Here is an 18,109-nt window from a genome sequence, read left to right on the forward strand (position 1 = left end):
CCACCATGTCTTTTTAGCCCTTCCCATTTCATACCACATATCTAAAACTCACAGCAGGCATGTCCACTTTATCATGCCAGACATGCTCTTCTACTCTACTCCCCTCTCACCTCGCATCAGCTTTTTCACCTACCTGCTGTAACAACCCGATCTGCTCAAGATGTTTAGAGAAAAACCCGAGATTGAGGGAGTATGTTCCCTGTTTAAGATGCGGCGATCCTAGAAATGCGATGTCGGGCGGTGCTTCTTCACATCAGGATAGGAGAGGGCAAAGAGGGGAAGTAGTTTTTGATGTGACCGACTTAGGACTAGATTTGGGCCTGGGTTTGGATGAGCACAACGGAGCGGAGGAAGACGAGATTGATGCGCTGCCACCTCCTCCTGGATATGATGAGGTTGTGGTTGAGACGGAGCGTATGGAATTTACGCCAACTGCTGGAGTTCCGAGTATAGAAAAAGTTGAAAACAACATTGGTGACAGCATTGGTGGCTCTAGCTCCTCTTCGGAACCATCTAGGCTTGATTCTTTTGTCCCTACGAAAAATGTTCAAGATAGTTCTCATATCCAGAAGAAGGCGAACACCAATACAGAGACAGTACAAGTCATTCATAAAATCCAACGAGGTGATACATTACTCTCGATAGCGAGAAAATACGCCGCAGACGTGAGTTTCTGCGTAACAAATCCTTTCCATGGAAGGATGCGTGAACCACATGCTTACTCGCAGCCTTTCTCGATCTCTCCATTTAGCCACATGAAATCATATATCTCAATTCCCTTCCACCTTCAGCACTCACTTCCTATCCTCGGATCTTACAAACTCGTAAAAGTCTAATCATCTCGCAACGTTCCATCCCCTGGATCCCTTCCTCCGGATCTCCAACAGAGCATATGCATATAGGGGAAGAAGGGACCGAAAAAGAGACGGAGGAGCGAAGAAGACAGAGGCAGGAGAAGAGATTTCAATTATTAACCAAATCTACAGACCCCGAGATAGGACGTGCTTACATCGGTGTGGAAGAAATTGAGGAGAAGAACTTGTACTCGAGCTTGGATACGAACCCGAATCCACGCCATCCACTTGAATACTCTACCGGTGAATCTCTCGATCGTCCCCACCATCAATCTAACCCGATAAAGCATATTGTCGGCGGAATTGAGAATGAGATGGAAAAGAGTAAGAAGATGGTAGTTCCGGAAGAAGGAAATAGGGAGGAAAGAGCACTTGGGAGGTTTTGGGACGATGAATTATGGGAAGTAGAAAATGGGACTTCTTTAGATAAGGAGAGGAGAAAAATCGGCAAGTGGAATGTCGTCGGCGGAGATATCGCTATCAACTTTACTCCTCCTGGGCTCTCGTCGAAGGCCGTGAAGAACTAGGCGTTATTGCCGCATCTCTGTGGTATGGTTTGTTTGTAGTGTTGTATGATAATATCTGTATTCTTTGCATGTTGGTAAGCGCATGGTCATGATTTTTGGTTATCCTGTATTGCTATAATACAACTAGCATCTCTTGGAGTATTTCTCGACTTCCTTATACGGATGCCTGGGAGAACGACAACTACGACCCAAACAGTGGTCCTCTAAGCCACGTGCTCGCCATTCGGCTCCCCAGTAGCCTGCATCACAACATCTCCCGCTGATTGATCTTCTGCCATAGCAGTTCCCGGTACTTGCACGGCTGTGGTTGTGCTTGTGGCTGTGGCATCAGGGCCTAGTGGTGGCTGCTGCTGCTGTTGCTGTTTGCCGGATATCTCGGTACTGATACTCTCAGCATGAGGATTAACGGTGATCCCAGCTTCCGTACTGGAATAAAAAGGAACATAAAGCCCATTAATGACGTACGGATTAAGGAGATTAGAAGAAAGAAACGTACAGCTTCATGCGCAAAAGTGATGCTTTAGCAAGCTCGGAGCTCCTTTGTCCCGCTTTCAACGCCTTTTCAAACATCTCTGCCCTCGGATCGGGTGTATCCATCACCAACACCTGCCAAAGAAAAAATCATTAATAACCGCGATTTGTCGCTCGCACGGAGAAGAATGGGACTCACGTTATCAATCAAATCAATCTTCGCTCCAACATCCCCATCCCCAATCAGCTTCTCAATGACATCCAACATCTTGTCTCCTTCCATCCCAAATGCTTGGGTCATAGTCTGAATGCGGATAGTCGAGAATGGTTGGACATATTGGATGATGGAACGGGTCTGAATACATGAGATGATGGAGCGGGTGCAGGACGAGAGGAAGGGATTAAGGAGAAGAATTGGCTGAAACAGCGAGGACATGAGAATCGGAGATTTCCAACCAAAGAAAAAAAAAAGGTGAGGGAAAAAATGGACATACCTCGGAGTACTGAAGGAGAGACATAACTTGTTCGTAATTCGCGTCAACATACGCTCTGACCAAGTCGACAATCCATCCTTGTGAATCATCGAGCTGATTTTTGAACGTCGCTCGATCAAGAAGTACTCGACGTATACGACTGCGATCAGATGATGCAAGGACATAGAAAGCACTAAGGAGGGCCAGATCGCTCGTGGAAATGGCCTGGTTTGACATTAGCGAAAGTCTATTGTCTCGGAGCTTTCACTTTTGATAGGGCCATAAGACAAGAAGACGCACCTTGCCTTCCCAATCGCCTAACCCGCCTTCATCCTCCTCAATCCATCCCAACTCTCTCCCAGCCCTAGCCCAATCTTTTTGACTCGCGCTGATGAGCCCTTTTCCTACCTTGGCTCTCACCATCACACTCCTCCTCGCCGCCTGAGAGCGGCTTTCTTCGGCTTGACGTTCCCGCAAGTCCGAAGCGGTCGTGCTGAGGCCAGCTTGCTGTTTGGACTGAGTGTGAGGAGGTGGATGGAGACGGTCAAGCGTGGTTTCGAGTTTGGCGATGTGGCCTGAAAGGGGTGCCGGGTAGTTGAACGCAAGACAAGTCTATAGAGGATGGTTAGCATTACATTCAGACGAATGAGGATTGTGAACGTACCTCTACGACGCCCACACCAAGATCGACGTGGTGCTGAGGGGTAGAGCTATACTCTCGCGTGGCGGCATAGTAGTTGAGAGCTTCACGCACTTTGCCGACCTTGAAAGCTAATTCTGCAAATGCAAGTTGCGTCAACTGCATCGCAGCTTTCACATCAGCTCGTCCAGTGATCATACCGACAAGTGACAACTTACACGGATGCTTTCCTTAATAAGGTTGCTCATATACCCTCTCAGCTCTACATCAAGTCTCGAAACCTCTTTCGCTACAGTGTCCCTCGTCTCATTTATCCATCTCTCATCAGGGAACCCATCTTCCTCCTTCCCTTCTCCAGGAGGGATACCTCTCGACGTGATTTTAGTGATTCCACCTTCGTCATCCTCTTCTCTGTCCACTTCCATTTCCTCGGCAGCCTTCCATCTCTGACCAGGGTGAACGATAGTAAAAAGGACAGATACAGCCCAGAGGTAAGTGTTGATATCCCATGTGGATGACTTGACGAGTGGGATTAGCTTGAGCAATGCCGTTTTTGCAAGCTCAGAGGCCGATAGGGAAGGGTAGGCAACACAGGTGTTTACAAGATGAGCATACCGGGTTATAAGGGCTCGGCCTGCAAGGTAAAGTTGGTAAGGCCAAGGAACGGTGAAGGAAATGACGGACCTTTGTATGTGCCTTCGTAAGCGGGCCAGTCAAATTGGGCGGGATCAATAGATGCCAAGATGTCGGTGTATGATCGTTTGGAAGCCATTGTCCCTAAGTCCTGGACTTCTGGAGAAGAACGAGGTGAGATTATGAACTAGAGGGCAGTCGCGGAAAGGCGCATAGCTGACGGACGCGAGTGGAAAGTGGACGACGGATGACGGCGGACATGCTTGGGCGGATACCCCCGCCTCCACTGTTTGGTATTGACGAAAATAGACTTTCCCACGGTCGTTCGGTGGCGGTTGACTCACCTCCACTCAAGCACACCGCAAGTTCTTCATCGATCGGAAATTCGCTCTAGGATTTAAAAAAAATTACCCTTTTGCACCCTCTTTTTCCCTCCCAACCTCTCTCCTCACCTCTTCCACAGGATGCCTGCTCTCCGCTCAACCCGAAAATCAGCGCAAAACCAGCCAGAAATGGCTGTTATTGACTCTGTCGGCCATTCAAGGACCAATAACGCTGTTTCTATCAAAGCTCAAAGACAATCAACAGTCGAGGTGTCGATACCAACTCGCAGGACGAGATCATCTACCAGCAATACTGCATCTTTAGTCCCCAATGGCGTTGATCGGGATGAAACAGAAGATGAAGATTGGGCCGATGGCGATGTCAACGTGGGTGGCAAATGGATCTTCACTCCATAAAGTTGACGCTGATATTCAGGATTAGATGGAGAATGGCGATTCTGACATAGAGTTAATAGAAGATCAGAAGCCACAGATCAATGGCGTCAACGGTAAAGGCAAAGGCAGAGCGAAAGAACAAGCCCAGCCCTTCAACATTGGTAAATACAGTCGTGTCGCCAAAGCTTCCGTAACCGATCTCAAAGAGGACACGCGAACCTCTGGTCGCTCATCGAGAGCACCACGTCGTAGTAAATCACAAGCATCAGTAAAGATTGAGGAACTTGATGGCGATTCAACGGAGTCTGAATTTGTGGTTGACGGTGGAGGGTATGCGATGGATAGCGAGGATGAAGCCAGACAGCTCAAGCAGGCCATCCGTGCATCTAGTAGCAAAGCGGCGTCTTCCAAGGGGAAGAGAACCAACCATGTTGCTTTGAATGCTGCTTTGGCTCGTATAGCTGGAAGTAAGCCATCCCCTACATTCGTTTCACGTCAGTCACTGACTTTTGTGTAGAACGGAGCGGCCAGTCGTCAACTGCTACCGACACAGCCAATGCCACTCCTCTCTCCGATGATGATCCCGTCCCCTCTGATTCTGAATTTGAAGAGGCTGAAGAACAAGGCAGCGATCTATCCGATTTGTCAACATCCGATTCTGAAGTTGAAGTGCCGCTTTCTCGCGGAAAAGGTAGCATGCGAGGAGGTCGAGGAGGAGCTCAAGGTAGTAAAGCTGCTAGGCCCTCCGTTGCCAAGGGAAAAACAGCTGCCAAAGGAAAAACCAAGAAATTCCAGGGCAAAGGCCGCAAGCTAGGTGGTTCTGATTCAGAAAAAGAGGAGGAATTCGACGGAGCTGAGGCCCTTTCCGATGAGGATGAATCCTTATCTGAGCTTTCTGATCCCAATATGTCATGGCTCGAAAAGAGGCAGATGCAAAAAAGAAAGGAGAAGCGCCATGCCGCAAGGGAGGCGGCGCCTAGGAAGAAGAAAGAGCGAGAGCTAGCAAAGAAGTTGGGGAGGAAGTTGACGAACGGGGAGAAGAACCTCATCGCTCTGTGTATGGTAAGTCACATCCTGTCGTCATCGCCTGTCATCCTAAAATCTGACATTTCTATTAGCATCGTCCGGAGCTCGAAAACGTCTGGGGCGATCTTCAAGCCAATATTGAACCTGTCAAACCCATTACTATGGAAGCTCACCCCTCGCTCAAACTCACGCTCTTGCCTTTCCAGAAGGAGAGTCTTTACTGGATGAAGAAGCAGGAAGAAGGCCCTTGGAAAGGCGGCATGTTAGCAGATGAAATGGGTATGGGCAAGACGTGCGTAGCCATCGAACATTCATCTTGAGTCTGGCTGACCCTGTCATTTAGTATTCAAACCATTGCCCTTCTCCTGTCTGAACCTCGACGCAAACCAAGTCTCGTCGTCGCCCCTGTCGTTGCATTGATGCAATGGAAAAACGAAATCGAGACGCATGCTGAAGGGTTTACAGTATGTTTGTGGCATGGACAGGGGAGGATGAAAGCGGCGGAATTGAAAAAGTTTGATGTAGTGAGTTGGTTCTGATGCTTGCGACGCGTTTCCCTTATCGATTACTGACACGCTTTATCAGGTTCTCGTTTCGTATGGGACATTGGAAGCTTCTTTCAGACGACAGCAGCGCGGTTTTAAGCGAGGAGACAAATTCATCAAGGAGAAGTCACCTATGCACGAGTTTGAGTGGCACCGGTAGGCCGATTTTCTTCCCGACTTTCTGAGGCTACATTACTGATCTCAGATTCAGAGTTGTGCTCGATGAAGCCCACAACATCAAGGAACGATCCACCAACGCCGCCAAAGCAGCGTTCGCGCTCAAGGCGACTTACAAATGGTGTTTGTCCGGTACTCCTTTGCAAAATAGGGTTGGAGAGCTTTACTCGCTGGTTCGATTTTTGGGCGCCGATCCTTTTAGGTATACCCTCTCCCTCAAATTGATCGTACCTCATGATAATGCTGATACGTGTTTGCAACAGTCACTACTTTTGTAAGAAATGTCCTTGTAAGAGATTACATTGGCAATTCTCCGATAAACGTCACTGTGACGAATGCGGACACAAACCGATGGACCATGTCTGTTTCTGGAACACGGAGATCCTCACCCCCATCGCCAAATACGGTGTCGAGGAAGGTGGACCGGGTCACACTGCGTTCAAGAAACTCAAGGTTCTTCTTGACAGGATGATGCTCCGACGGACCAAGCTCGAGAGAGCGGATGATCTTGGTTTGCCCCCGAGGACGATTGTGGTTAGACGGGACTATTTCAGTCCACAGGAGAAGGAGTTGTATATGAGCCTGTTCACTAATGCCAAGAGGCAGTTCGCCACCTATGTGGGACAGGGAACGGTGTTGAACAGTGAGTGGAATTTAGATTGAGCGGGTCGTTCTGTCGAGTGCACAATGGCTGATCAGTTGTATTTAAGACTATTCGAATATTTTCTCGTTGATCACAAGGAGTAAGTTACGACCCTTTCAAGAGAATACGATGGAGCCTGATAATTGTGTCAGTGCGACAGATGGCTTGCCATCCGGATCTTGTCTTGCGCTCAAAGAACAGCACCCTCACTGACGTCCAGGAAGGCACCGTGTGCCGATTATGCAATGATACCGTGCGTCCTCTCCTTCCCTTATTTTCATCCACATCATGGGGAATGAAACCTAATATTACATCCGTCTGCAGGCCGAAGACGCTATCATGTCACAGTGCAAGCATGTCTTTGATCGAGAATGTATCAAACAATACCTCGAGGTGAAACAGATGCGTGGCCATAAGCCTGAATGTCCTGTCTGCCATATCGAGATTTCCATTGACCTCGAGGCAGAGGCTTTGGATTTGGAAGAAAATAACAAGAAAGCTAGACAAGGTATTTTGAGCAGGCTCAATCTTGATGTGAGTTCCATCGAGAAATCCTACGTGCATGGCGGGATCGTTGCTCACTGTATTGTAGAACTGGCGATCGTCTTCAAAGCTTGAAGCGCTGGTAGAAGAATTGGAGAAGTTGAGACACAAGGATTGCACAATCAAATCGCTCGTGTTCTCGCAGTTTGTGTCTTTCTTGGACTTGATCGCTTTTAGACTGCAGCGCGCTGGATTCAACGTGAGTCTCGCCTTCCACTTGATTTATCATGAGAACCAGTAAATTAATGTACGCTCCGGCCAGATTTGCCGCCTTGAAGGTAGCATGACGCCTCAGCAACGAGATGCCACTATCCAGCATTTCAGTAAGTTTTTCTGTTATACTTGCGCTTTGCCGTGGTTTGACCGTGATTTGTTTAGTGAAAAATACCGGTGTCACTGTTTTCCTTATCTCATTAAAAGCGGGTGGTGTCGCCTTGAATTTGACAGAAGCGTCTATGGTCTTCATGATGGACAGTTGGGTAAGTCGCTTGTTTTGACATTTTCTATTCAGAGACCGTAGGACCTGACAGAGATGTTCCTTTTTTTCCGCAGTGGAATCCCTCTGTTGAATATCAAGCTATGGACCGTATTCACCGTCTCGGTCAAAAACGACCCGTCAAGGTAGTCAAGCTCGTGATTGAAGATAGTATCGAGGACCAGATTGTTCAGCTGCAAGCTAAGAAACTGGCCATGACCGAGGCGGCGCTGAGCTCTGATTCGGATTCTGCACTGGGCAAGCTTACTGTAGAAGATGTGAGTTTGGGTTCCTTAAATGATGGTGTATGGCAGAGGCTAATATTATATTCCATAGCTTGGGTTCTTGTTCAAGTTGTAGAGAGGTTATTTGTGTTTTACATGTCTCTATAGATATCTTTTAGATTCCTTGTTTCGTTGTAGACATGTTGATATGCTTTTGCATGGTTGTGATATCTTTGTTTCTGCTGCCGCTATGATAATCCTTCAGTCGTTTCCATGGTTTGCTCATAAGTTGAGATTGGTAATGTTATCTATAAAAAAGAATCTGGCTAGAGACGAATAAGAGGAGTCATTTGCTTGATTGCATAATAGGCCTCGGCCTGCATCCGTCATCAATAGTATTCATCGCATACATGAGCAGAGGATACTTGACGATTAGAGCACAGAATCCAGAAGTTGAAGAAAAGAGAAAAAAAGAAGGTGGCGTTGATATGCCCCATCTCCCACAAGCCACTCCCCCATTTCTCCGTTATATAGGACGGTGGACGTGATAAAAAGCTGAAACAGAAGGAAGCTCGGTTTCAGGATGTGTCAAGTCGGGGCCATGGCGGCAAAAGAAGTCGGTCCTGGCCGCCTATTGACCAGGCACGGATTCAGCGAAGAAGGCGAGACTGCGAGACCACCGACCGACGTTTCTTATTGTTCTCTTGATCTGCGAGCGTGTGAGTGCAGATTGTCCATTTTGTTTATTGTCTACGTATCGCCTACTGCCAGCCAGTACACATCCACCCACCTTAAGCCAGACGCACACGTACCCATCCTCCGTACCTCTCATCAATCAGTAACCGCCCGGGTACCATCATTATTATATTATTGCCTCCTAGTATCCGCACCCACCTTCATCAACGTAAACCCGGGTTCCTCTCATCACTGCGCATATCAATCGAACAACTGTCTATCCACTCTTCTCAATATACCGAAGTGGCAATATGACAATCGACCAAAGCCAAATCAACTTCAATGTTCCTTCTACTTATAAGCTCGAAGAGATCGTGGGTGAAGGTGCATATGGTCTTGTAGTGTAAGCCGTGTTACTTTCTGGATTGGGGGAGAAATAACCATGGGCTTACTTGAATTTTCCTCACTGGTAGAGCTGGCACCCACCTTCCCTCTGGGACTCAAGTCGCTATCAAGCGTATCACGCCATTTGACCATACCATGTTCTGCCAACGAACGTTGAGAGAGATCAAGCTTCTTAGGCATTTTCAGTAGGTCTTAAATCTATCACGATGGAAAAGGCGGTAAATTGATTTAAGAGTGGGGCTGATGAACCGCTAGTCACGAAAATATCATTTCCATTCTTGACCTGATTCAACCAGAAAGCTATGAGGTATTCAACGAAGTCTATCTCGTCCAGGTGAATTTTGAATATGTCTAGATATGATCAGAGCTGATGGGCGTGATAAGGAACTTATGGAGACTGATTTGTAAGAGGCTGGAGTCTTTGACAATCTTCCTTCAGCGACCAATGCTGACAACAATAACCTCCTCAGGCACCGAGTGATCAGAAGTCAGGAACTATCAGATGATCACTGCCAATACTTTGTCTACCAGGTGCGTACCAGATTACTTGCAAGTTCCAGGGTCAACATGCTTATAAGCTGGTTGCATAATAGACTCTTCGGGGTCTGAAAGCCCTCCATTCTGCCGACGTCCTTCACCGTGATCTCAAACCCTCAAACCTTCTGTTAAACGCCAATTGTGACCTCAAAGTGAGTGTCTTGTTTGTTGCTTTCACGCCGGGGCGTAAAGACCGTCCATTCCATATTTCACAAAACGCTTACCTCTTTCCAACTCTGCCTTGCAGATCTGTGATTTCGGTCTTGCCCGATCATCTGCCAAGCCTCCACCTGGTACATCAGACGGAGGACAGGGATTCATGACGGAATATGTCGCTACAAGATGGTATCGAGCGCCCGAAGTCATGCTATGTAAGTCAATAACTTTTCTATGTGTATTATCGCCCCTGTAACTAACAATGAGCAGCATTCCAAGAATATACCAAGGCTATCGATTTGTGGAGTGTAGGCTGCATTCTTGCTGAAATGAGTAAGTGATAGTCCACTCTTGAAGAATGACGCAGTGCAGTTTTGATACCCATCGTAGTCAACGGCAAGCCGTTATTCCCTGGGAGAGATTACCACCACCGTAAGATACCTAGAGCTCATATTAAATGGGGAGAACTGACTCTATTTGTATTTTTCTGGTATGGCAGAATTATCTTTGATTTTACAAGTGCTCGGTACCCCTACTGTGTGTTTACTTTTCGCTTTCTTAATCGCGCAGCTAACGCGGAAAATGCAGATGGACGACTTCAACGAGATCACCTCTCAACGATCAAAGGATTATCTTGTAAGTCGTTCTCATTGATTTCGCAGATGCGTACATCTGCTAATTGTATTGTGTTTAGCGAGCACTAGAGTTCACCCGACGTCAAGACTTTTCTGCGATTTGCCCTAAAGCCAAGCCTGCGGCGGTTGATCTTTTAAAACAAACCCTCACGTGTGTTTTTCTATCATGAAGTTGATACAAAAGTACTGACCTACAACGTTGGATAGCTTTTCCCCGTCCAAGAGGATCACAGTGGAAGAAGCGTTGATGCATTCTTACGTCGAAGTTTGTTCAATACTCTCTCCCAACGCGTCTATGAATGACTGACATGTTGCATGGATAGGCTTATCACGACCCGCATGACGAACCTAATGCTGAACCCCTAAAACCCGGATTCTTTGACTTTGAGTTCCATCAAGAGAAATTGAGTAGAGATCAATGGAAACGTTCGTATCCCCTCCATCTCATCACAAAGCTACTTCTGATCATTGGAATTTGTGTTAATAGGAATGATTTACGATGAGGTGCAAGATCCGGTACCCACCATCCTCTCTCAATGGACGGAAAGCCATTAAGGGTTGCTCCAAGGTTGAAAAGTCGTTCGAAGATGCCCAAAGGAGAGAAACAGGGGCGGAGAAATAGAGCTGGAGGTTTTCGAGGTTATAAATTAGTACACTATTATCCTTCTAGCGTTTCTTGTTTTTAGTGTTTTCTTTTTGTCTCCTTGATCCACCTGTCATTTATTTCTGTTGGGTTGTGACTACTGGATAACCACCAATCACCTGGATACCTGTCATATATACCTGGATCATTCGATATACAGATACATACACTCCTCGTATATGTTTAGTATTACTGCGCTCATCCGCAGAATTGTGTCTTTTTGTGCATGGAGCTCTGTAACGTGTTTTGCGCTTTCGGCCACAGGCTGCATTGAGCAATGGTGCTAACCAGTGACAGGCTCAAGAATCATCCGAAAAAAAAAACCTTATGGGATGGGTGCGCGACATTAAATGAAGAATAACCAAGATGGTTTGCGAAACATGCGAATTCATTGTCGGGATGTGACCGAGTCATCTAATTGGATTCAAAGAAATAGCATTGGGAGTTTTTCCTGTTGGATGGAATACGACTTTTGTAAACCAACATCCCAGCTTTTTGGTTCATGGTTGACTGCATCGCCTAGCCTGAAACGACTATAGACAAATGATGATTTTACATTCCCGAAAGCAATGTCTATCATCTCTGTTTTTTTTCATGTTTTATTTTTTCTCTCTTTTGCCCTTAATGGCCAACCCTTGTTGCAAATCCTTCGCTCTTTTTACCCCTCCATCCGCCCCTCCCCAACCTCTCACTTCTTCTCGGATGATCGTGTATTAGTAGAAGAAGGGTTAACAGAACTAATCACGCTGCCCGTAGCAGCAGCCACCAATTTCCCTCTCCGTTCAGTTGATAATTCTGGGTACTCATCTGCCAAGGATGAATTGATCTTTGAGGCGTACTCGTACATGGAAGCTTCGAGGTCTTTCAGCAGGTCGTCCATCGGGTCGTCCTTAGAAATGGTGGGGACGGTTGGTTGTTGAGAGCTACTCATTACGTCTGTCTCTTCTGTTTTGTGTTCTGTTTGCCTGATTTTAGGTCAATGTTCCTTTTCCAGTCACTGAATTGCGGGCTTTGTTGAATACTCTCGAAATTTGTTGAAGAGAGACTCTTATTATATACCTTGGCCTCCCAGCTTCGCTTCGTCAGAGTCTGCCTTTGAAAGCTTTCGAAGCAGCTGACTATTACTGAGTTTCATTAGAAGTGTTCGGATCAAAGCTCAGAGATAATAATAGCTAGCGTTCGTAGCCGCTTGAGTATTTCCGGCCGGATCAAAGTTTATCATTATGACAACTGTCATACTTCCTTGGCTTTCCTTTTGTCTGAGTTTATGATAGCCTTTTCTCCATAATACCTGATTCCAAACTTTTTATTGCTCGCTAGAAGGTAACTCAGCATAAGAAGCTTTGAGGATGAAATCCAGATCCCCCGAGTTGCGAATGCACCGCCATCCCACTTACTAGATCCTAAAGGGAAGCTGTACAAGTCCACGCGTCTGGAATCTGAACACACCCTCTAGAGAACGATAATCAAAGGGACGGAGACTAGATGTTTCCGAGTGGGGTACCGAGCGAAGAAAGGGAAAAAAAAGTCAAAAGAAGGGGTGGTTCAAGGGTGGGGTGAAATTCGACAAGGGAGAAGTAAAGGCGTCGCTCAGCGTTATGAATCTCTTGGTAACATCTTGTTTCCTTGAAGATGTTACAGCTGGGCATAGAAACAAGGACTTAGCGATGGTCACCGAGTTAATAAACAAATAGGAGGTATGATAAGAACTGGAAGACCCTTCAAACTTGGTCTGGTTTTTTGCTGATACCTGAAGGCCGCCTGTTCTGCAGTACATTTAGTCGTATCATTGCTTTCCAAAGCTCACAGTTTAAAGCCACTACCGTGCGCTGTACTTGCACGTCAGTATTGGTAGGGAGTCTCACGTCAAGATCCTTCGGCTCATTATATGATTTTTGATTAACCAAACTGCTTTTGGGCTATCTGTCGTTGCCTCGATGGGTCAGCGATCAGCTGGCGCCCAAGCCTCACAATACTTTCTTCCTTCTTCAGCCCCGTGCTTTGTGCGTGGAATTTTGTGATTGAAAGTGTCGATAATGTTCCTCGGTCCCACCTTCCGTTACCATGCAGGACTAAGCTTTCCCGCCTTCCCCGTTTGATAAAGATGACGCATGCGCACTGGCAGCAGGTGGCAAGTCGCGGTGGGTTGCGAAATGTCAATCAGGCGTGAGGGATCCATGGTACAAGTTCAGTTTGATGCACGCTTAGATGAAGAGGCGGCAGAGCATGCACTGACCGTACGACCCAGCTTTCAAAGAGCTTTTGGGCTCGACTCCTACGAGAAAAGTGGATATGCAGAGCGTTCCCTGGGATGCCGGCATGAATGCTCATATATATGCTCAGAGCTATGGCTTTCCCTATGTCTGACGCGCGAGAGCGGGAAATGGGAACAGCTTTGATAGGCCAGAAAAAACCGGCATAGATAGGAACATCGTCGTACTTCATGCATAGCACACCCCCATCGGCGATGCATACAGCAACTGGCGACGACTCGCACGGCTGTGCTGGCGAAAATACCAAAATAAGATGTTGAATGCATGGAAGACGAAAAAAAAAGAATAAAGGAAATAGGAAATTGTGATTGCTGGTTGCGAAATTTAGCGTCTGGTTTCATCGCCTTAGTTGTCTTTTCCCTATCATCTCTCTCTTCATCACCACCAAACCATCTCTACACAATGCCGGCCTCTATCTCCCTTTCCACTTCCTATGCCTGGCCGGCACAAGCAACACACTCGCCTATACTTGTCGCCAGGCAGGACGCAGGTAACGGTACCACAGAACCATCCGCCGAAGCTTCTCAGGAGGCAGCACCATCCTCCGCCGCCCCCGCACAGTCGTCCGATGCCCAACAAGGTAAGTTCTCCTCCCCTGCATAGCATCAAAGTCGACGTCTTCGTTGATTTGACTCATACTCTGTCTCTTCGTCTGTGTATTGCCATTGACGTAAAGATTCCTCTCCTGCTGCTTCTGCTTCGCCCACTCAAACATCTGAATTACAACCATCGCCGTCCTCGGATGATGCTGCCCAATCTACATCGCCTTCCCCTACACCCACATCCGACGCTCAAACGACCACTTCTGAAGCCTCTGCAGAACCTCAACCGTCATCAGCGGCACCAACTTCGGATCCTGCACCCTCATCCGAAGCCCCAGCGTCATCTGCACAGCCCACCTCTGAAGCTCAGCCTACAACATCAGAAGCACCACCCAGTTCTGCACAGGAGTCACAATCCGCCTCGCCTTCTCCGTCGCCATCGCCGTCTGTCACTACCACAGCTAGCCCAAGTGAAAGTCCCAGTGCCTCACCGACTCCTAGTCCCAGTCAAAGTGCGAGTCCAAGTGCAACAGAAAGTGCGAGTCCTAGCGAGCAAGCAAGCAGTCAGGGCGTGACGACCATTTACTCTACCACGCAGCCTGTCTCTAGTCAAGCTGCTCAATCAAGCGCCGCACAAGCCTCCAGGCGAGTCTCACATTATCTTTACAGACAACGTCGCTGACGTACTCGCAGCGCAACCCCATCAACGACAGAAGTCACAACGGTGGTCGTCGGCGGCTCCACTACTGCATCTTCTACTGCTCAACAGTCATCCGCAGACAATTCATCTCGAGCTGGTACCCTGTAAGCTTTTCCTTATATACGTGACGCCATCGTAATTAATATCATCCAGAACCTCTACCATCGTCATTTCCGATACATCCTCTAGTCAAAGTACCGCGGCAGAATCAGCATTTGTCGCAACCACCACAGACTCCGCCGGTCATTCTATCACAACCACTCCCGCTTCTTACACCTCCTCCTATGTGACCACTTCCGATGGCGAAGTCTACACCGTCACCCAAATTGTCCACAATCCCACTGGCGCCCTCGACACCGGTAGTTCGTCATCTGACTCTTCCACCAATACCTTTTTCAGCAACAAAGGTGCCGTTGCTGGAACGTTCGTTGTGGTCGGTCTTGTTGTCATCGGATTAATTCTCGCCTTGAGTCTGTTATGTTTCAGGAGACGAAGAAGACAGAGACTCGACAGGGAGGTCACAGCGGCTGCCATGGCCGCCCCTGCAGGTGCCACTGGACGACCCCCTCTCGATGAGGATAAAGGCTACAATCCCTCTTCTGGCCCCCAAACTAGCGAATCGTACCCTTCTACCGCCAATCAGACACCCATGGGCCAGTACGATGGATACGGCGCAACTTACGGCGACCCTCATGGAGGTTACGACCCGTACGCAGCTGCAGCGGCCGGATATGGCGCGACGGGCGGATATGAAACCATGCAACCCGGCGGACAAGGGTATTATTATGACCCTCACGCTCCTCCAGAGCAGTATAGCGTCCCTGAGCAGTACAGTGATGCCCCAACGCATTCTGGTGAGGCGTATAGCGATGTACCGCTCAATGAAGAGGGGCAGCATTACTACTTTGACCCAAGCCAGGCGCATGCCTACGCACCGGAAGGAGAAGGTTATGGAGATGCTTATGGAGGGTACTCGGGAACAGAGGGAAGTGTTGGGACGCCGCAGCATGAAAGGGAAAACCCGTTACATGTAAGTGTAGGGAGTGTGACGGAAGTAAAATGATTTGCTGATCGAGACGTAGGTTGCGAACCCTTCTCGGCAATAAATGGCATATGTAATATATCGATCTTTTACAATTTTTTTGCAAGTCATTTGTTTCCAACCATCTTGTTCTTCAACTGACCCCCCCTTCTCAGCCAAACATCCATTTCACAACAGATATCATATACGTCCCAAACACTCTTTTAGAATAAAGTTACGGACTCTCGGTAGGGATTATGTGGGTTTCAGCATGAGCCTGTTTTTCTTTTTTTTTGTGATTTCTCACTACTATTCGCACTTTCCTTTCTTTTGCTTTTTCGCTTCTTTATAATTCAAAAAGCCAGTCCCTGGATCAAGCCCCAGGCTGAGCTAGTCCTTCCATCTGAATGCTGCACTCGCATCCGTGTCCGTTCCTTTCTGTAGCCTCGTACTTGTAGCTTATCTATCAGCTGATGCCTGTTTTTTTTCTCTCTCCAAGGATATCTAAATGCATAGGATAAAATCTGCTTCATCTTGCATGACAGACACTGCTCTATACCGCGAATGGGTATTTCTTCGGATTGTGGCAGTTTCTCCGCGATAACCTCCACTTTCCACGACCACTTGGATTCTTGCACCGTCGGTCAACAATCAACAATAGCCGTTTTGCACCAGATCCTGCTCATCCATCCAACGAGGCTTTCGTTTCCCCACAAGGGGGAGCAGTTCTTGAATTACTTTGCTACACTGTTGTTTGCTTTCATTTTCTTACTTTCACCATCTCTCAAGGTGCTTTTGCTTTAGCTTTACTTCGAGTACGACCGAGCACCACCAGCAGACCTTGTTCTTTCTGCCATCCACTGCCAGAGAAGACCAATTAATCAACTATGCCCCAACCACCCATCCTCCCCTCCCTCTTCCCTCGCGAACCAGCTACATCCTCCACCGCTTCCTCCTCTTCCTCTTCCATTTCCCTCCCCTCCCTCCTCTCCATCCTCCTCCCTTTACTCATGCTTCTCCTGGCTATCATCACTCTAGGAGTGTACAAATACGTAGGATGGAGACGAGGTAAGAAATTGGATGAAGCAGTGGAAAAGCATGCGAGGGAGGTGGAGCAGAGGCGAAAGTTGGCGAAAATTAGGTATGTGTATGGTACGCCTGGCATGTACGGCAGTGGGTGTGATGCAGATGGGAGAATGGACGGTCCACCGGTCGGATGGTGTGAGTATTGGTTTTCTTTCTTTTTTCCCTTGGTTTGCTTGTTTGTACCCGGCTTTGTTTGGGGTGTGCTCCTCGATGAGATAATTTACTGACCGAATGGGGGATTCCATTGGGCAGGTACTCAAAAGTGGCTTGAAGCCGCCGACGCGAGACGGTCATTCATCAGTCTTTCCTCTCTGTCAGGCAAGTTCAATTTCCCTTTCCCATTCGGCCTGATTTTTGAGCCCAGGCTGACTCTCTTGATCCACGTCTGCTTGAAACAGCATCTTCGTCGCGTCCCTCTTCTTTGGTTGACATTGGAAACAAAATCACCACTGAACCAAAGGGTGAGATCAAAGGGCAGGGATCAGACCAGAAACGCTATTCGCAACTGTATCAACAACTTCAAAGCTATCGTCCAAGACTTCATACCACGGGAGGCTCTCCATCGTACCATGCCCTCCCGTCGCGCACTGATGAAATCCCCCTAAGCCCGGATCAGTATGATCATACAAGTATGTCCTGTTTTGTTTATCGCCTGACCTTTTCATGCCAAAAAAGTGCACACAATCAGGTGCTGATATGGCTCGAAAATTGATCGTCCAGCTCCTAACCCATCTTTCCAACCTTCCTCCTGCCCTCCTGCCAAAGAAACCCCTACCACCCCACCTCAATCCCAACCTCAAAGTACTGCTGCTACCACTGTCATGGCCGCACCTTACCCGTCTCCCCCCTCTCTTCCATTGCCTGCTTTTGGGCTTGGCGACGATTCCCGTATCGAATTTGAAGATGCCATGCCTTCTCTCACCTTTGCTTTGAAACCTACAGCTCCAATAAGAAGATTTGAGCAGAGGACGTCGCCTTTGAAGAGACAGTTCAAGATGGAATCAGTTGGGGATGGTCGAAGTAAGAAAGAATTGATAAGAGGCAGATTATTTGAGGAGAAGTCTAGCCTTGGATTGAGCGGAATTGAGAAACAGACCAGTACCTGTAAGTATCGCTTGGAATTTATCCCCAATCTTCTTTTCCGTAACAGCGTCGCCGCCAGACAAAGCTGATCAAGATCTTCTTCCCCTATGCCCATAAACTTGATTAATCCATCATTTTGCATTTTACAAAGCCACCTTTAACACCGGTATCACGCCCATCGAAGACGATTTTCATACCTCGTTGATCCACGGACCCGGCATTTCCGATCAGAGTGATCATTTGGAGTTTACAGATGCTGATAGCTCTGTGACGACCCGATAATAGGGATGATAAGAGAGTTGGGGATGAGGCACGGGTGCGTTTTGTCCAAGTCCGGTATGGGAGGAAGGAAATGTCTAGGGTGTCTTGTGGATACACGCATGCATGTAGCGTTTGTTGTTAC

General features: G+C 47.7%; 6 protein-coding genes across 6 annotated transcripts; 5 read left to right on the forward strand and 1 right to left on the reverse strand.

Moving 5' to 3' along the window:
- Positions 1-7: 7 nt before the first annotated feature.
- CNE00490 (expressed protein) lies at positions 8-1,462 on the forward strand. The gene is made up of 2 exons (XM_571115.2): positions 8-665; positions 752-1,462. The coding sequence occupies exons 1-2, from the start codon at positions 60-62 to the stop codon at positions 1,379-1,381; spliced, it is 1,236 nt and encodes a 411-aa protein (XP_571115.1). The 5' UTR covers positions 8-59; the 3' UTR covers positions 1,382-1,462.
- On the reverse strand, positions 1,443-3,811 carry CNE00500 (cop9 signalosome complex subunit 1, putative). The gene is made up of 8 exons (XM_570755.2): positions 3,650-3,811; positions 3,184-3,599; positions 2,990-3,124; positions 2,626-2,937; positions 2,347-2,550; positions 2,052-2,270; positions 1,878-1,987; positions 1,443-1,807 (listed from the first exon to the last, which is right to left on the reverse strand). Exons 1-8 carry the CDS (start codon positions 3,735-3,737, stop codon positions 1,585-1,587), a joined length of 1,707 nt encoding a protein of 568 aa, XP_570755.1. The 5' UTR covers positions 3,738-3,811; the 3' UTR covers positions 1,443-1,584.
- A 207-nt stretch (positions 3,812-4,018) lies between these two features.
- CNE00510 (DNA repair protein rad16, putative) lies at positions 4,019-8,156 on the forward strand. The gene is made up of 16 exons (XM_570757.2): positions 4,019-4,308; positions 4,364-4,784; positions 4,835-5,379; positions 5,436-5,635; positions 5,687-5,867; positions 5,929-6,044; positions 6,100-6,267; positions 6,329-6,708; positions 6,776-6,808; positions 6,861-6,961; positions 7,033-7,242; positions 7,301-7,450; positions 7,514-7,574; positions 7,630-7,730; positions 7,804-8,004; positions 8,063-8,156. Exons 1-16 carry the CDS (start codon positions 4,063-4,065, stop codon positions 8,084-8,086), a joined length of 3,138 nt encoding a protein of 1,045 aa, XP_570757.1. The 5' UTR covers positions 4,019-4,062; the 3' UTR covers positions 8,087-8,156.
- Positions 8,157-8,664: 508 nt separating this feature from the next.
- CNE00520 (mitogen-activated protein (MAP) kinase) lies at positions 8,665-11,246 on the forward strand. Its single transcript, XM_570760.2, has 15 exons — positions 8,665-9,028; positions 9,099-9,215; positions 9,286-9,364; positions 9,415-9,434; positions 9,501-9,561; positions 9,624-9,719; positions 9,815-9,938; positions 9,994-10,056; positions 10,114-10,155; positions 10,223-10,260; positions 10,312-10,359; positions 10,418-10,509; positions 10,566-10,623; positions 10,682-10,784; positions 10,846-11,246. The coding sequence occupies exons 1-15, from the start codon at positions 8,937-8,939 to the stop codon at positions 10,911-10,913; spliced, it is 1,101 nt and encodes a 366-aa protein (XP_570760.1). The 5' UTR covers positions 8,665-8,936; the 3' UTR covers positions 10,914-11,246.
- A 2,404-nt stretch (positions 11,247-13,650) lies between these two features.
- On the forward strand, positions 13,651-16,052 carry CNE00530 (hypothetical protein). The gene is made up of 6 exons (XM_024657149.1): positions 13,651-13,854; positions 13,951-14,461; positions 14,510-14,620; positions 14,670-15,546; positions 15,599-15,660; positions 15,714-16,052. Exons 1-5 carry the CDS (start codon positions 13,677-13,679, stop codon positions 15,620-15,622), a joined length of 1,701 nt encoding a protein of 566 aa, XP_024512832.1. The 5' UTR covers positions 13,651-13,676; the 3' UTR covers positions 15,623-15,660; positions 15,714-16,052.
- A 165-nt stretch (positions 16,053-16,217) lies between these two features.
- On the forward strand, positions 16,218-18,097 carry CNE00535 (hypothetical protein). Its single transcript, XM_024658508.1, has 5 exons — positions 16,218-16,758; positions 16,876-16,941; positions 17,022-17,252; positions 17,344-17,727; positions 17,858-18,097. The coding sequence occupies exons 1-5, from the start codon at positions 16,425-16,427 to the stop codon at positions 17,986-17,988; spliced, it is 1,146 nt and encodes a 381-aa protein (XP_024514360.1). The 5' UTR covers positions 16,218-16,424; the 3' UTR covers positions 17,989-18,097.
- Positions 18,098-18,109: the final 12 nt, after the last annotated feature.

This window comes from Cryptococcus neoformans (assembly GCF_000091045.1).
Source record: "Cryptococcus neoformans var. neoformans JEC21 chromosome 5 sequence".
NCBI classification, from domain to species: domain Eukaryota; kingdom Fungi; phylum Basidiomycota; class Tremellomycetes; order Tremellales; family Cryptococcaceae; genus Cryptococcus; species Cryptococcus deneoformans.

Excerpts from the sequence above, each read along its gene's own strand:
- CNE00490 (XM_571115.2), top strand. The coding sequence starts at position 60 with ATGTCCACTTTATCATGCCAGACATGCTCTTCTACTCTACTCCCCTCT. Across the intron at positions 666-751 it reads CGAGAAAATACGCCGCAGAC|CCACATGAAATCATATATCT; the intron begins GTGAGTTTCTGC and ends CTCTCCATTTAG.
- CNE00500 (XM_570755.2), bottom strand. The coding sequence starts at position 3,737 with ATGGCTTCCAAACGATCATACACCGACATCTTGGCATCTATTGATCCC. Across the intron at positions 3,125-3,183 it reads TTATTAAGGAAAGCATCCGT|TTGACGCAACTTGCATTTGC; the intron begins GTAAGTTGTCAC and ends GCTGCGATGCAG. Across the intron at positions 2,938-2,989 it reads TTGGTGTGGGCGTCGTAGAG|ACTTGTCTTGCGTTCAACTA; the intron begins GTACGTTCACAA and ends CATCCTCTATAG.
- CNE00510 (XM_570757.2), top strand. The coding sequence starts at position 4,063 with ATGCCTGCTCTCCGCTCAACCCGAAAATCAGCGCAAAACCAGCCAGAA. Across the intron at positions 6,268-6,328 it reads TTGGGCGCCGATCCTTTTAG|TCACTACTTTTGTAAGAAAT; the intron begins GTATACCCTCTC and ends TGTTTGCAACAG. Across the intron at positions 7,575-7,629 it reads TGCCACTATCCAGCATTTCA|TGAAAAATACCGGTGTCACT; the intron begins GTAAGTTTTTCT and ends TGATTTGTTTAG.
- CNE00520 (XM_570760.2), top strand. The coding sequence starts at position 8,937 with ATGACAATCGACCAAAGCCAAATCAACTTCAATGTTCCTTCTACTTAT. Across the intron at positions 9,029-9,098 it reads GGTGCATATGGTCTTGTAGT|AGCTGGCACCCACCTTCCCT; the intron begins GTAAGCCGTGTT and ends CCTCACTGGTAG. Across the intron at positions 9,562-9,623 it reads GCCAATACTTTGTCTACCAG|ACTCTTCGGGGTCTGAAAGC; the intron begins GTGCGTACCAGA and ends GTTGCATAATAG.
- CNE00530 (XM_024657149.1), top strand. The coding sequence starts at position 13,677 with ATGCCGGCCTCTATCTCCCTTTCCACTTCCTATGCCTGGCCGGCACAA. Across the intron at positions 14,462-14,509 it reads AGCGCCGCACAAGCCTCCAG|CGCAACCCCATCAACGACAG; the intron begins GCGAGTCTCACA and ends ACGTACTCGCAG. Across the intron at positions 15,547-15,598 it reads AAAGGGAAAACCCGTTACAT|GTTGCGAACCCTTCTCGGCA; the intron begins GTAAGTGTAGGG and ends ATCGAGACGTAG.
- CNE00535 (XM_024658508.1), top strand. The coding sequence starts at position 16,425 with ATGCCCCAACCACCCATCCTCCCCTCCCTCTTCCCTCGCGAACCAGCT. Across the intron at positions 16,759-16,875 it reads CGGTCCACCGGTCGGATGGT|GTACTCAAAAGTGGCTTGAA; the intron begins GTGAGTATTGGT and ends TCCATTGGGCAG. Across the intron at positions 16,942-17,021 it reads CAGTCTTTCCTCTCTGTCAG|CATCTTCGTCGCGTCCCTCT; the intron begins GCAAGTTCAATT and ends TGCTTGAAACAG.